Raw genomic sequence first — 17,051 nt, forward strand, 5'->3', positions numbered from 1 at the left:
ATCCTGCTACTGGTCACTATTACTCCTGTTTACATGTATATATTACCACTAGTATCTATTTATCCTGCTACTGGTCACTATTACTCCTGTTTACATGTATATATTACAATTAGTATCTATTTATCCTGCTACTGGTCACTATTACTCCTGTTTACATGTATATATTACCACTAGTATCTATTTATCCTGCTACTGGTCACTATTACTCCTGTTTACATGTATATATTACCACTAGTATCTATTTATCCTGCGACTGACTGGTCACTATTACTCCTGTTTACATGTATATATTACAACTAGTATACTACAATAAGTATTTATATATTCCTGCTCACTTTTTACACACACACACACACACACACACACACACACACACACACACACACACACACACACACACACACACACACACACACACACACACACACACACACACACACACACACACACACACACACACACACACACACACACACACACACACACACACACACACACACACACACACACACACACACACACACACACACACACACACACACACACACACACACACACACACACACACACACACACACACACACACACACACACACACACACACACACACACACACACACACACACACACACACACACACACACACACACACACACACACACACACACACACACACACACACACACACACACACACACACACACACACACACACACACACACACACACACACACACACACACACACACACACACACACACACACACACACACACACACACACACACACACACACACACACACACACACACACACACACACACACACACACACACACACACACACACACACACACACACACACACACACACACACACACACACACACACACACACACACACACACACACACACACACACACACACACACACACACACACACACACACACACACACACACACACACACACACACACACACACACACACACACACACACACACACACACACACACACACACACACACACACACACACACACACACACACACACACACACACACACACACACACACACACACACACACACACACACACACACACACACACACACACACACACACACACACACACACACACACACACACACACACACACACACACACACACACACACACACACACACACACACACACACACACACACACACACACACACACACACACACACACACACACACACACACACACACACACACACACACACACACACACACACACACACACACACACACACACACACACACACACACACACACACACACACACACACACACACACACACACACACACACACACACACACACACACACACACACACACACACACACACACACACACACACACACACACACACACACACACACACACACACACACACACACACACACACACACACACACACACACACACACACACACACACACACACACACACACACACACACACACACACACACACACACACACACACACACACACACACACACACACACACACACACACACACACACACACACACACACACACACACACACACACACACACACACACACACACACACACACACACACACACACACACACACACACACACACACACACACACACACACACACACACACACACACACACACACACACACACACACACACACACACACACACACACACACACACACACACACACACACACACACACACACACACACACACACACACACACGCACACACGCACACACGCACACACGCACGTTTACTGCTAGCAGTCAGCAGGCAATCCCTATAAGTCCTGACATTAGAACTGCTGGGAGAAGCACCTGTGGGCCCTAAATAGACCAACGAGGATAAATAATCACTAAGCTTTGGCAACAACACACAACAAAGGAACATCCTTCACCAATGGTTGGGGGGGAAGGGGGGAACGATTAAAAAGTGTTAGTCGTTTGTTTTTTCCAGTATAGGGTTCAAGATTCCTGTAGAGATCCAACTGAGGAGCCCAATAAGGATCAGTGATCAGTGTGCTTTTTTTGATCGGCTGCCTTGATTTAGCTTCCAAAGTGTTGCAATGTTGTGTTTGATTGTTTTAGCTGTACTTTAATCCTTCACAAACCATTCATAAGGCCTACAGTGCATTTGGAAAGTATTTCATTTTGTTAGGTTACGGCCTTATCCTAAAATGTATTAAATTATTTTTTCCCTCATCAATCTAGACACAATACCTCATAATGACAAAGTAAAAACAGGTGTTTAGAAATGTTTGCAAATATATAGAAATAAAAAAACTGAAATATAACATTTACATAAGTATTCATACCTTTTACGCAGTATATTGTTGAAGCCCCTTTGGCAGCGATTACAACGTCAAGTCTTATTGGGTATGACGCTACAAGCTTGGCACACCTGTATTTGGGGAGTTTCCCCCCAGTCTTCTCTGCAGATCCTCTCAAGTTTTGTCAGGTTGGATGGGGAGCGTTGCTGCACAGCTATTTTCAGGTCTCTCCAGAGATGTTCGATCGGATTCAAGTCCGGGCTCTGGTTGGGCCACTCAAGGACATTCAGAGAATTGTCATGAAGCCACTCTTGCGTTGTCTTGGCTGTGTGCTTAGGGTCGTTGTCCTGTTGGAAGGTAAAACCTTCACCCCAGGTCCTGAGAGATCTGGAGCAGGTTTTCATCAAGGATCTATCTATACTTTGCTCCATTCATCTTTCCCTTGATCCTGACTAGTCTCCCAGTCCCTGCCGCTGAAAAACATCCCCACAGCATGATGCTGCCACCACCATGCCTCACCCAAGGGATGATGCCAGGTTTCCTTCAGATGTGATGCTTGGCATTCAGGCCAAAGATTTCAATACTGGTTTCATCAGACCAGAGAATCTTGTTTCTCATGGTCTGAGAGTCCTTTAGGTGCCTTTTGGCAAACTCCATGTGGTCTGTCATGTGCCTTCTACTGAGGAGTGGTTTCAGTCTGGCCATTTTACCATAAAGGCCTGATTTGTGAAGTGCTGCAGGGATGGTTGTCCTTCTGGAAGGTTCTCCCATCTCCACTGAGGAACTCTGGAGCTCTGTCAGAGTGACCATCGGGTTCTTAGTCACCTCCCTGACCAAGGCCCTTCTCCCCTGATTGCTCAATTTGGCCAGGCAGCCAGCTCTAGGATAGAGTCTTGGTGGTTCCAAACTTCTTCCATTTAAGAATTATGGAGGCCACTGTGTGTTTGGGGACCTTCAATGTTGCAGAAATGTTTTGGTACCCTTCTCCAAATCTGTGCCTCGACACAATCCTCTTGAAGCTCTACGGACAATTCCTTCGACCTCATGGCTTAGTTTTTGCTCTGACATGCACTGTCAACTGTGGGACTTTATATAGACAGGTGTGTGCATTTCCAAATCATGTCCAATCAATTGAATTTACCACAGGTGGACTCCAATCAAGTTGTAGAAACATCTCAAGAATGATCAATGGAAACAGGATGCACCTGACCTCAATTTAGAGTCTCATAGCAAAGGGTCTGAATACTCATGTTATTTTTTAAATATTTTTTTTATACATTTGCAAACATTTCTAAAAATCTGTTTTTGCTTTGTTGTTATGGGATATTGTGTGTAGATTGATGAGGAAAAAAATGTTAGAATCCATTTTAGGATAAGCCTGTAACGTGGCAAAATGTGGAAAAAGTCAAGGGGTCTGAATACATTCCGAAGGCACTGTAAATGCTTGATTTTCATATCAACCTACCTCACTGTTAATTAGTCATTCAGGACTTTGACAACTGTTATTTTCAGGCCGGGTCAACTTTTTAAGTAATTATTGAAATTAACTCACTTAAGCAGTCCTGATTCTTTCTGAATAAAGTAAGTTCCTAGTCAGTCAGTGGTAATAAGACATAATGGGTTATTAATGGGAGTGAGACCTCAGTGTCAGAGACCGCTACTGACCTAGAACCTGCTAATCCCATGGGGATGTTGTGTGTGTGTGTGTGTGTGTTTGTGTGTGTGTGTGTGTGTGTGTGTGTGTGTGTGTGTGTGTGTGTGTGTGTGTGTGTGTGTGTGTGTGTGTGTGTGTGTGTGTGTGTGTGTGTGTGTGTGTGTGTGTGTGTGTGTGTGTGTGTGTGTGTGTGCCTGAGTCTCTAGGAAGCATTATTTTCAAGGGCTTAATCTCCTGTTGGAGACGGAGGTTTACAGAGACTTACTCTGTCCACTTCCACCTCCTCTCTGACAGCCGTTTAGATCAGCTAGTGTTTGACTGACTCTCTGGCTGGATGCACTGACAGCCAGTCCTGCTGCATCGTCAGCTATCCTTCAGTTTCTGCAGTGGCCCGGGATCGGTCCTTAGTGATTTCACTGCCTTGACTCACCACATAAATCTTTTACAGCGGGAATCCACTTAAAGCTTTTGGAGTTTTCTTGTGAACCGTCAAGCAGGACTAGAGACATATTTCAAGCCAGGACAGGATACTGAACAGGGACCAAAAGGGAATCAGGTGGGACCCACAAGTGACTCGCGACCCTCTGGTTTGGGAATCATTCATTGACTGGACGTAAGGCAGGACCTTGGGCCACCAGGCCTGTCTCTTCTCTCCTCTCTTTCCTTCAGCCTGTGGAGTAACTGGGCCTCAGGATGGAGTGCATAAAGCACATTATAAAGAGCATGGTCTCTGTGAAGGTTTGGGCATACATCAAGGGCTACTGTAAACGCAATGGGTTGCTGACGCTCTCGGTCATCGCCGTGGTTTCTGGCTGTGTGCTCGGCTTCTCCCTCCGCAGCTTCAACCTCTCCACGCAGGTATGGAGGCGCGCGCGCACACACAGCTATTGAGTCATGCAACAAGGTTTTGGTTCTATTGGGCCTAAGGTTTATAGCACTCAGGCATCCTACAGGGAGATGTGATGAGCTTTGGGTCTTAGACGGGGGTAGTGTTAACAGAGGGCTCTGGGTCTTAGACGGGGGTGGTGTTAACACAGAGGGCTCTGGGTCTTAGACAGTGTGATAGTGTTAACACAGAGGGCTCTGGATCTTAGACAGAGGGATAGTAAACCACTGAGGGGTTGGTTGAGAGGGCCTTACACTGGGATAGTGCAGACGGAGACTAAAGAGAGAGTGACCAGCAAGACACTTTCACAACGCATAAAACCCTGTCTCACAAAGCTTGTACCATATTGTTGACATGGGAAACTACTCTGACTGCAGATCGATAACTGCTGTATTGAATTCAGAACAGATGCAATAAAACAATATCAACTGAACCATAACCTGCACATCCCAGTTATACAGTACTGATTCAGCTAGCTACAGTAGAGGCTGGACCATTCAACTGCTCTACCTGGGTCAATAGTAGCCATGGTGATCCAACCCTTGACATCCACTATTTCAGTAGTGGATTAATGGGTCAGCAGCTTCTAATTATCTGACACACTGTTGTAATCTGCATCCACGCTAACCTCAACCTGTCAATAAATACACAGCATCAAGCATAGCCCAATGGGAAAGCACGTCACCTGAGAATGATTGATTGATTGAACTTTATTAGTCATGTAAAATCCTGTAACACAATGTCAAACCAAAAATATATAACATACCAGGCACCAGACCAAGAAGTGGGTTTGACTTAGCTGGCCTGGTACAATGGAACCAACAGAATAGTCCCTAAAGTGCAAACGGTGCACACCTCATGTATTTGAAAGTATTTTACCAACTGTATGTATTTGCCCCAGGTCTGCCATGTACAGCTTGTCCCCTGACCCAGAGTTTTGTGTGTCTCCCCTTTCCAGGCTAAGATCTACTTCTCGTTCCCTGGAGAACTGCTGATGAGGATGTTGAAGATGCTGATCCTGCCTCTCATCACATCCAGGTAACACATCATCACTACTGTCTGTTCCCCATGTCCCTACTGCTCTTCTCCCTGGTCTACACCACAACCCATGCTACTTCAATAGAACGCTCTATACATTTATAATGGAATAAGACGCTAATCGAATACTCTATGGATTCTAATGGAATACAACACTAAATGAATACTCTAAGAGTTGTAAAGAAAGAGAATGCTATCAGAATGCTGTACGACTCCTGATGAAATAGAACTCCTGGAGCATTCACAGCATTGCATTTCATCAGGATTCGTACAGTATTCTGATAGCATTCTCTTTCTTTACAACTCCTAGAGTATTCATAGCATTCTAACGGAAAAGAGCGCTAAATTAAATAGCTCATTAAATAGAACGCTATCAGATTGCTCTCTGAATTTGAATGGAATACAACACTGACTGAATGCTCTATGAATCCTAACTCCGTGGCCAGTCTGATGTCGGGGCTGTCAGCCATGGACACTAAGGCCAGCGGGCGGCTGGGGGTGCTAACCATCACTTACTACCTGTGGACCACCTTCATCGCTGTCATCGTCGGCATCATCCTGGTGCTGGTCATCCACCCTGGTACGGGCACAGAGAAGGACGGGCACAGAGCAGGGTCAGGGCCCGTTATGACTTCTGCTGATGCTCTGCTGGACCTCATCAGGTACATATACACGCAAGCAAGCATTTACGCACACACGGACGCACGCATGCAAACACGCACGGACAGACACACAAATGCGCATGAATGTACATACACATGGTGAAGTATCTTGAGCGGCATATTTGAATAGGATGGCCCACAGACACATTGCCTCTATCAGTAGTTGGCTGTACCAGATTCCAGAGTTTCCTGTCTTTAGTCAGTCTAAGGTGTTTAGCACCCACCTTTTCATCCTTAACATCCCTCATGGGACGAGATTCCAGATTTCCACCAGACTCAGGCAACAGATTCTGACTGCTCTGCTAACACAGACGTTCGAAAGAATCAAATATTTTATATTTGATTCTTCCTGTCGGGGTTTGTGTGGATTAACTCATAAATAAACCAGTCAACCAGTGAACTCAGTGAACTCCAGTTTTCCTCAGCTAAGTATAAACCATAAAGGTTGTGTAGGCCTGGGATTCAACAACAGGCGCTTTGTATACAAGCGCATTGCATTGTGGAAAAATGCGCCTTGTAAAGGCAAGTTTCCTGACGTTGGTGGATATTGCATTCATGGTAAACGCTGCGGATTCCAGCTCAAGCGTAAATTACCTTTAAAAGTCAAGAGCAATGGGCTTGTCCTTTGACTGAATCCCCAACCTGGTCTCAGAGCATTTCGTATTATTCTGTACGTAAATCCGGGACAGCCCATGTAGTAGGATATGTTACGTTTTGTAATGTATGTATTCATTTGTGGATGTCCATCACCCATTTCGTATGATATGCTACGATTACAATTTGTATTATGTGTTACGAATTTGTAAAAAGAATGATATGTTACGAAATTCTAGCAAGGTGACTAGGTGGCTAATTTTAGCTAGCTGGCTAACGATAGCTAGGCTAGGGGTTAGGGGTTAAGGTTAGGGTTAAGTTTAGGAGTTAGGTTAAAAGGTTTACGGTTTATGATTTGGGGAAGGGTTAGCTAAAAGGTTTAAGACCCTGCTGGCTAAATAGCCTCCTAATACTGACTCTTCAAGGAATCAGATCTTTTCTTTTTCTGTTACCAACAGTGTTGTGGTTCTGTGTGGATTGAATCATTTTAAACCAGTCCTGTCCACCCCAGTCCCCTTAGTACAGCTAAATACAGCTACCTGGAAGCTTGTATTAAGTAGGGGTCTTTAGGTCGTAAATAGCATTTAAAACAGCAACACCAGTACAAGGTCATTTAGCTCACGTGGTTTGAGGGATTTGCATGTTTGGGACTGTTCTATTGGTTATATTGTTCACATTCACTTCTGAAACAAGTCAACCCTCCAGCGGGCCATGGGTTAATAATAGGCATCATTAGGGGAGAGTGGGGTAAGTTGAGCCATTTTTTACATTCAGTATCACTCAGTCAAGGGAAATACATCATTATTTCTAACAAAGATACTGTATCTACATATATTTCAGCGTGTATCCCTGGAAAAACATAGCTTTTCCCAAAAAAAGTGGTTTCTTGGCACAACTTACCCTGGGTATGGGGGTAAGTTAAGCCGCCTACAAATTTCTCTACTGAATGAAAAATTACCACTACCTTTTTAAAACCATGTCTATTTTCCCAACCATGTCTATTTCCCAACCACAATTCCACACAATCACTTTTTGTATTTTGATCATTTTAAGCATTTAACACAGGCTTAACACCTAATTAACACTGTACTTTAAAAAAATATTTTAACATAGACCAGCCCCTGTTGTTACCTCATATCCCAGCAAAAATGCAAGCATTATGAAACCTCTAACACAATAAATATATTTGACTTGGTGAAAATCATTTTTTTGGACCTAACTTGCTTACTACTTTTTCCATGTGGTTTCTTCCTTCACAGATTCCATAAAATCATGACCTCATCCTAAATATTTGGTCAAATTATATATTTGGGTGGCTCGACTTACCCCTTTGGCTCAAAGTACCCCAGTGACGACTAAGTCTCTATCTTCTCAGAACACACCGTGTCCTAAATGCTTTGCCCAGAACACACTGCACAATGCGTGTTAAGGATCGGCAGTGGCTTAGGCCCTCCGTGTGAAGAATCCTCCAAAGCCCAGAGGATTATGGGTATTTTTAGTGAAAGCTGTGTACGGGCGGGCGGATGTTGGCTGTATGACTGTCAGAGGTGCTTTAGATCATTTGTCACACGTCTGATAGGCTGACTGGCCCTGGTGCAGTAGCCTTAACATGATCCTTTATGAATACAGGCCTCCTAATGATGAGGACTCTTAACCACCAACACAGGCAACCAGCCTGGAGATGTTACCACATAAGTCTTTCTGAGACAGGGGACCTCTTTGCTTCTGGCCGGACCAGGAGAAATTGACGCTGCTCAGGATAAAATTGAGACGATAACAGAAAGCAGATACCCCAACCTTCTGACACGTTATATGCTCAGTGTGACAGGACAGGGCTACCGGAACACAGGGTCAGCAGAATAGAATAGATAGTCCACCTGAAGGTAGAGATTTCACTTAAAAAATCTGAACAAATCATATATGACAATATAACATCACACATCATATAAACAGTGTTATTATCACCCCATTACTCAGGGAATAACTCCCATCATATAAACAGTATTATTATCACCCCCTTTACTCAGGGAATAACTCCCATCATATAAACAGTATTATTATCACCCCCATTACTCAGGGAATAACTCCCATCATATAAACAGTATAATTATCACCCCATTACTCAGGGAATAACTCCCATCATATAAACAGTATTATTATCACCCCCATTACTCAGGGAATAACTCCCATCATATAAACAGTATTATTATCACCCCATTACTCAGGGAATAACTCCCATCATATAAACAGTATTATTATCACCCCCATTACTCAGGGAATAACTCCCATCATATAAACAGTATTATTATCACCCCATTACTCAGGGAATAACTCCCATCATATAAACAGTTTTATTATCACCCCATTACTCAGGGAATAACTCCCATCATATAAACAGTATTATTATCACCCCATTACTCAGGGAATAACTCCCATCATATAAACGGTATTATTATCACCCCATTACTCAGGGAATAACTCCCATCATATAAACAGTTTTATTATCACCCCCTTTACTCAGGGAATAACTCCCATCATATAAACAGTATTATTATCACCCCATTACTCAGGGAATAACTCCCATCATATAAACAGTATTATTATCACCCCCAATACTCAGGGAATAACTCCCATCATATAAACAGTATTGTTATCACCCCATTACTCAGGGAATAACTCCCATCATATAAACAGTTTTATTATCACCCCATTACTCAGGGAATAACTCCCATCATATAAACAGTATTATTATCACCCCATTACTCAGGGAATAACTCCCATCATATAAACAGTTTTATTATCACCCCATTACTCAGGGAATAACTCCCATCATATAAACAGTTTTATTATCACCCCATTACTCAGGGAATAACTCCCATCATATAAACAGTATTTCACCCCATTATCACTCCCATCATTAAACAGGGAATAACTCCCATCATATAAACATTATTATTATCACCCCATTACTCAGGGAATAACTCCCATCATATAAACAGTATTGTTATCACCCCATTACTCAGGGAATAACTCCCATCATATAAACATTATTATTATCACCCCATTACTCAGGGAATAACTCCCGTCATATAAACAGTATTGTTATCACCCCATTACTCAGGGAATAACTCCCATCATATAAACATTATTATTATCACCCCATTACTCAGGGAATAACTCCCATCATATAAACAGTATTGTTATCACCCCATTACTCAGGGAATAACTCCCATCATATAAACAGTTTTATTATCACCCCCATTACTCAGGGAATAACTCCCATCATATAAACAGTATTATTATCACCCCCATTACTCAGGGAATAACTCCCATCATATAAACAGTATTATTATCACCCCCATTACTCAGGGAATAACTCCCATCATATAAACAGTATTATTATCACCCCCATTACTCAGGGAATAACTCCCATCATATAAACAGTATTATTATCACCCCCATTACTCAGGGAATAACTCCCATCATATAAACAGTATTATTATCACCCCCATTACTCAGGGAATAACTCCCATCATATAAACAGTATTATTATCACCCCCATTACTCAGGGAATAACTCCCATCATATAAACAGTATTATTATCACCCCCATTACTCAGGGAATAACTCCCATCATATAAACATTATTATTATCACCCCATTACTCAGGGAATAACTCCATCATATCATATAAACAGTATATTATTATCACCCCCATTACTCAGGGAATAACTCCCATCATATAAACAGTATTATTATCACCCCCATTACTCAGGGAATAACTCCCATCATATAAACAGTATTATTATCACCCCATCATATAAACAGTATTATTATCACTCCCATCATTAAACAGGAATAACTCCCATCATATAAACAGTATTATTATCACCCCCATTACTCAGGGAATAACTCCCATCATATAAACAGTATTATTATCACCCCCATTACTCAGGGAATAACTCCCATCATATAAACAGTATTATTATCACCCCCATTACTCAGGGAATAACTCCCATCATATAAACAGTATTATTATCACCCCCATTACTCAGGGAATAACTCCCATCATATAAACAGTATTATTATCACCCCCATTACTCAGGGAATAACTCCCATCATATAAACAGTATTGTTATCACCCCATTACTCAGGGAATAACTCCCATCATATAAACAGTATTGTTATCACCCCATTACTCAGGGAATAACTCCCATCATATAAACAGTTTTATTATCACCCCATTACTCAGGGAATAACTCCCATCATATAAACAGTATTGTTATCACCCCATTACTCAGGGAATAACTCCCATCATATAAACAGTTTTATTATCACCCCATTACTCAGGGAATAACTCCCATCATATAAACAGTTTTATTATCACCCCATTACTCAGGGAATAACTCCCATCATATAAACAGTATTGTTATCACCCCATTACTCAGGGAATAACTCCCATCATATAAACAGTATTGTTATCACCCCATTACTCAGGGAATAACTCCCATCATATAAACAGTATTATTATCACCCCATTACTCAGGGAATAACTCCCATCATATAAACAGTATTGTTATCACCCCATTACTCAGGGAATAACTCCCATCATATAAACAGTATTGTTATCACCCCATTACTCAGGGAATAACTCCCATCATATAAACAGTATTGTTATCACCCCATTACTCAGGGAATAACTCCCATCATATAAACATTATTATTATCACCCCATTACTCAGGGAATAACTCCCATCATATAAACAGTTTTATTATCACTCCATTACTCAGGGAATAACTCCCATCATATCCAATACTGTTGTAGACTTTATGATTTACATGTTATTCTCCCTTTGACAGGAACATGATTCCCTCCAATCTGATAGAGGCAACTTTTCAACAGTACCGTACAGACCTGGTGCCCATAGTAGCCTCCAGTTTGGTGGAGTCCCAGGCCAACTACGTCTACGTGATGCCCGACCACAACAACCCTCAGCTGGGCCACCCGGTCTTCCTGGAGATCACCCCAGCTCCAGACATCAAGTACAAGATTGTCCCTGGCCACAGCTCTGGCATGAACGTACTGGGGATTGTCATTTTCTCTGCTACTATGGGTGAGACACACACACACACACACACATATAGTATGCATGAATGAACACACACAAATGACACACTGGATACACGAGTACACACACACACGCCCTTCCAATCACGCCTGCTCCTGTGTTTTCTCTGTGCAGGCCTGCTCCTGGGGAAGATGGGCGAGAGAGGCGCTCCATTGGTCAATGTGTGTCAGTGTGTCAACGAGTGTGTTATGAAGATCATCAATGCTGCCATGTGGTGAGTTGTTGAGACACACAGCAGTCACCTGTCTGAACTCTCCTTCACATGTAAAGGTCTGGTAATCCTGATCTGGAGGATTGAGAATGGGAGGATTCATTTAGATTGAGATCGGATCTCACCAACACATCTTCCTCCTACCCCCCTCTCCCTTAGTCATTAGCTCAGTGTATGTCTGCATTTCAGGTGTGGCAGGTCATCAAGTTGAGCCAGGTCAACCCAAAGCTGCTTGAGTTCTTAGGAAGCCCAAAGCTCAGGGGGCATGACGGACAGAGACAGAATCACAAGGGCCCATTGCTTGCTTGCCTCATTTATTTTGAGGTATTTATAATTTATTGATCTTTTTCCAGGTATTTCCCTTTCGGCATTGTGTTCCTGGTAGCAGGGAAGATCCTGGACATGCATGACCCCGCCCACCTGGGAGAGAAGCTGGGGATGTACTTCATCACAGTGTTAGCCGGCCTGTTTGTCCACGGACTCATCCTGCTGCCGCTCTTCTACTTTGTAATCACACGCAAAAACCCCTTCACCTACATCAGAGGCCTGCTACAGGCTCTGGTCATCGCCCTGGCAACCTCCTCCAGTTCTGCCACCCTGCCCATCACCATGAAGTGTCTGTTGGAGAACTGTGGAGTGGACAGACAGATCGCCAGGTTTGTCCTTCCAGTCGGAGCCACCATCAACATGGACGGGACAGCCCTCTACGAGGCCGTGGCAGCCATTTTTATCGCTCAGGTCAACGAGTACGAACTGGACTTTGGTCAGCTGGTCACCATCAGGTCAGGACTGTCTACACAAGAGCTCTCTCTGTTACTCTCTTAGTTACTTTGTGTCACAGCAACCACACATTCGCACGCACGCACACACACACACACACACACACACACACACACACACACACACACACACACACACACACACACACACACACACACACACACACACACACACACACACACACACACACACACACACACACACACACACACACACACACACACACACACACACACACACACACACACACACACCCTGACCCTGCTCTTGTCTCTTCAGTATCACAGCAACAGCGGCCAGTATCGGGGCTGCTGGGATTCCGCAGGCGGGCCTGGTTACCATGGTGATCGTCTTGACCTCTGTGGGGCTGCCGCCCGCTGACATCACACTGATCGTGGCCATCGACTGGGTCCTGTAAGTGTCTGACCGTGAGAGTGTTTGTGGACTGGGTCCTGTAAGTGTCTGACCGTGAGAGTGTTTGTGGACTGGGTCCTGTAAGTGTCTGACCGTGAGAGTGTTTGTGGACTGGGTCCTGTAAGTGTCTGACCGTGAGAGTGTTTGTGGACTGGGTCCTGTAAGTGTCTGACCGTGAGAGTGTTTGTGGACTGGGTCCTGTAAGTGTCTGACCGTGAGAGTGTTTGTGGACTGGGTCCTGTAAGTGTCTGACCGTGAGAGTGTTTGTGGACTGGGTCCTGTAAGTGTCTGACCGTGAGAGTGTTTGTGGACTGGGTCCTGTAAGTGTCTGACCGTGAGAGTGTTTTGTGGACTGGGTCAGGACCTGATCAATGTGTTGGGAGACCTGGCTGCATCAGTGTCACCTCTGTAAGAAGGACTGGGTCCTGTAACAACTCTATGCCTGCTTTACACTGAGAGTATACTACCTTTTGACCCCAGCCCTAACCCCTCTGTGGACTGGGTCCTACAACTATAGTGTCTGACCGACCCCAGAGTGTTTGTGTCTGACCCAGGGATACCAGCTTTTGACCCCAGCCCAGGACCATGATCAATGTGTTGGGAGACGCTCTGGCTGCAGGCATCATGTGTCACCTCTGTACAAAGAAGGACTTTGAGAGGAGGGAGTCAAACGCTAACTCTGCCCTCTACAATACAACTATATACCACCTTTACACTGACCCCAGGTAACAACTCTATACCAGCTTTACACTGACCCCAGCCCTAACCCTCTACAATACAACTATATACTACCTTTACACTGACCCCAGCCCTAACCCCTCTACAATACAACTATACCCCTCTACAATACAACTATAGCCCTACTACCTTTACACTGACCCCAGCCCTTTACCTTTACACTGACCCCAGCCCTAACCCCTCTACAATACAACTATATACTGACCCCACCTTTACACTGACCCCAGCCCTAACCCCTCTACAATACAACTATATACTACCTTTACACTGACCCCAGCCCTAACACCCCTCTACAATACAACTATATACTACCTTTACACTGACCCCAGCCCTAAGCCCCCTCTACAATACAACTATATACCACCTTTACACTGACCCCAGCCCTAACCCCTCTACAATACAACTATATACCACCTTTACACTGACCCCAGCCCTAACCCCTCTACAATACAACTATATACCACCTTTACACTGACCCCAGCCCTAACCCTCTACAATACAACTATATACCACCTTTATACCACCTCTTACACTGACCCCAGCCCTAACCCCTCTACAATACAACTATATACCACCTTTACACTGACCCCAGCCCTAACCCTCTACAATACAACTATATACCACCTTTACACTGACCCCAGCCCTAAGCCCTCTACAATACAACTATATACCACCTTTACACACTGACCCCAGCCCTAACCCCTCTACAATACAACTATATACCACCTTTACACTGACCCCAGCCCTAACCCCTCTACAATACAACTATATACCACCTTTACACTGACCCCAGCCCTAACCCCTCTACAATACAACTATATACCACCTTTACACTGACCCCAGCCCTAACCCCTCTACAATACAACTATATACCACCTTTACACTGACCCCAGCCCTAACCCCTCTACAATACAACTATATACCACCTTTACACTGACCCCAGCCCTAAGCCCTCTACAATACAACTCTATAATACCAGGTTTTAGTGTGTTTGAATCTGCTCTTCGACTAACTGTCTTCTCTCTCTCTTTCTCTCTCTCTCTCTCTGTGTGTGTTCTGTGTTTGTGTTTTGTGCAGAGGGACACAGTGATCTCCTTCGGTGGCCAGAGTGTCCAGAGTTGTGCCCTGTCTGAGGCTCCTCTCATGGACTATGCCCATCGCTGTGACTATGTCTATGAGGTGGAAGGTGACTGTGTCACAGAGAGATCTGGCCCCACTTACAACCTGTGTCAAGTTTAGGAGAAACCTGTTCCCTGTTACAACCTGTGTAACAAAGACACCGGTCCCCGGCTGCAACCCGTATCACAGAGAAACCGGTCCCCTTATACATGCTGTCACAAACAAACCCGTCCCCCGCTACAAACTGTTTGGTCTGAGACACTTTCACTGGACAGACAGCAGGGGGCACTGCCCGCCTTCAACAGAGACCTTTCTATTTACATGAATATACATAGAGTTGTCCTGATATCAATGGCTTTGGACTGGGGAATTACAATGGGACTGGGAAACAACCCTGCACTGAAACAGAGTTTGCACTTTTCTGATGTGCATTTATCAGGAGTTGACTATAATGTCTTCATAATGTTCTCTGATGGATCAGTTGGTTGATGATGTGCTCACACCACTAATTGTTGTGCGGTTGATTCCCGCACATGCAGTAAGTCGCTTTGGTAAATGTTCAGCTATTTACTGTCTGATGATCACACCTGTGCCATGATGAGGAAGCAGGTTTTCCTCATCATTTTGTGACTGGCTATCTAGGCTACTGTAACCTACCAGTGACAGGGACTTACTTATACAGTAGGTCCACTAGGGTGCATGTTATGTCCGAGTCAGTTTTCCTTCTTTAGCTCAATGCAGATTCCGCTCAGCACACCATTTTGGTGCCACAATGTACTGCAGCACAGAGCACTTTTTAGGCATCCAGGTGGCATTATGGACACCATTTTGGTTCAATGTGCTGCTGACTGTGAAGATAGATGAGAAGCACTTTCAGAGTTTTTTAAAATCCTTTTTGGTATCAGAATGGTTATAGATACTTGCATGAAGATGCGATATTTAGGGCAGGAGTATTCAACTCTGACCCTACGAGGTCCAGAGCCAGCTGGTTTTCTGTTCTACCTGATCATTCATTACACCCATCTGGTGTCCCGGGTCTAAATCAGGCCCTGATTAGAGGGGAACAGTGAAAACATGCAGTGGAACTGCCTTCTGAGGTCCAGAGTTGAGTTTGAGGGTTCTAGAGATGTAACAGTAGTTTAAAACAAATGTGAGTGTGATTACTGATTATTTAGTAATATATATATTTTTTTTATGGTTTAAACTTAAATGTTGCATTTGCACATTTTTCATTTATATTTTGCAGTTAGGTTTTGGAGTTGCCTTAAAATGTTCTTAATAACTGGTCACCGTTACTGAGAATGTTGCAACCACAAAAGTGCTGAAATTGACAGAACTTAATACTGAAAATGTGTTTAAATATAGTCAGTGACTAGGGGTAAATCCTCTCGTCGTTACCTCTGTTAACCTAATTATAACAAACACAGAATGGTTAACTGATATTTCAATGTCTTATTGGTAGATTTACTGTAGATTTCACTGTGATGTACATCTTTGACCACC

General features: G+C 43.7%; 1 protein-coding gene across 1 annotated transcript; it reads left to right on the plus strand.

Annotated features, from left to right (window-relative positions):
- Nucleotides 1-4,268: 4,268 nt before the first annotated feature.
- Nucleotides 4,269-14,018, plus strand: LOC112253678 (excitatory amino acid transporter 5-like). The gene is made up of 7 exons (XM_042319520.1): nt 4,269-4,836; nt 5,823-5,902; nt 6,349-6,564; nt 12,018-12,271; nt 12,401-12,500; nt 12,851-13,279; nt 13,557-14,018. The coding sequence occupies exons 1-7, from the start codon at nt 4,672-4,674 to the stop codon at nt 13,693-13,695; spliced, it is 1,383 nt and encodes a 460-aa protein (XP_042175454.1). The 5' UTR covers nt 4,269-4,671; the 3' UTR covers nt 13,696-14,018.
- Nucleotides 14,019-17,051: the final 3,033 nt, after the last annotated feature.

Source organism: Oncorhynchus tshawytscha, unplaced genomic scaffold (genome assembly GCF_018296145.1).
Source record: "Oncorhynchus tshawytscha isolate Ot180627B unplaced genomic scaffold, Otsh_v2.0 Un_scaffold_1528_pilon_pilon, whole genome shotgun sequence".
Taxonomy (NCBI): Eukaryota; Metazoa; Chordata; class Actinopteri; order Salmoniformes; family Salmonidae; genus Oncorhynchus; species Oncorhynchus tshawytscha.

Coding starts and splice junctions, on each gene's coding strand:
- LOC112253678 (XM_042319520.1), top strand. CDS start 4,672: ATGGAGTGCATAAAGCACATTATAAAGAGCATGGTCTCTGTGAAGGTT. Junction 4,837..5,822: donor GCTTCAACCTCTCCACGCAG/GTATGGAGGCGC, acceptor TCCCCTTTCCAG/GCTAAGATCTACTTCTCGTT. Junction 6,565..12,017: donor GCTCTGCTGGACCTCATCAG/GTACATATACAC, acceptor TCCCTTTGACAG/GAACATGATTCCCTCCAATC.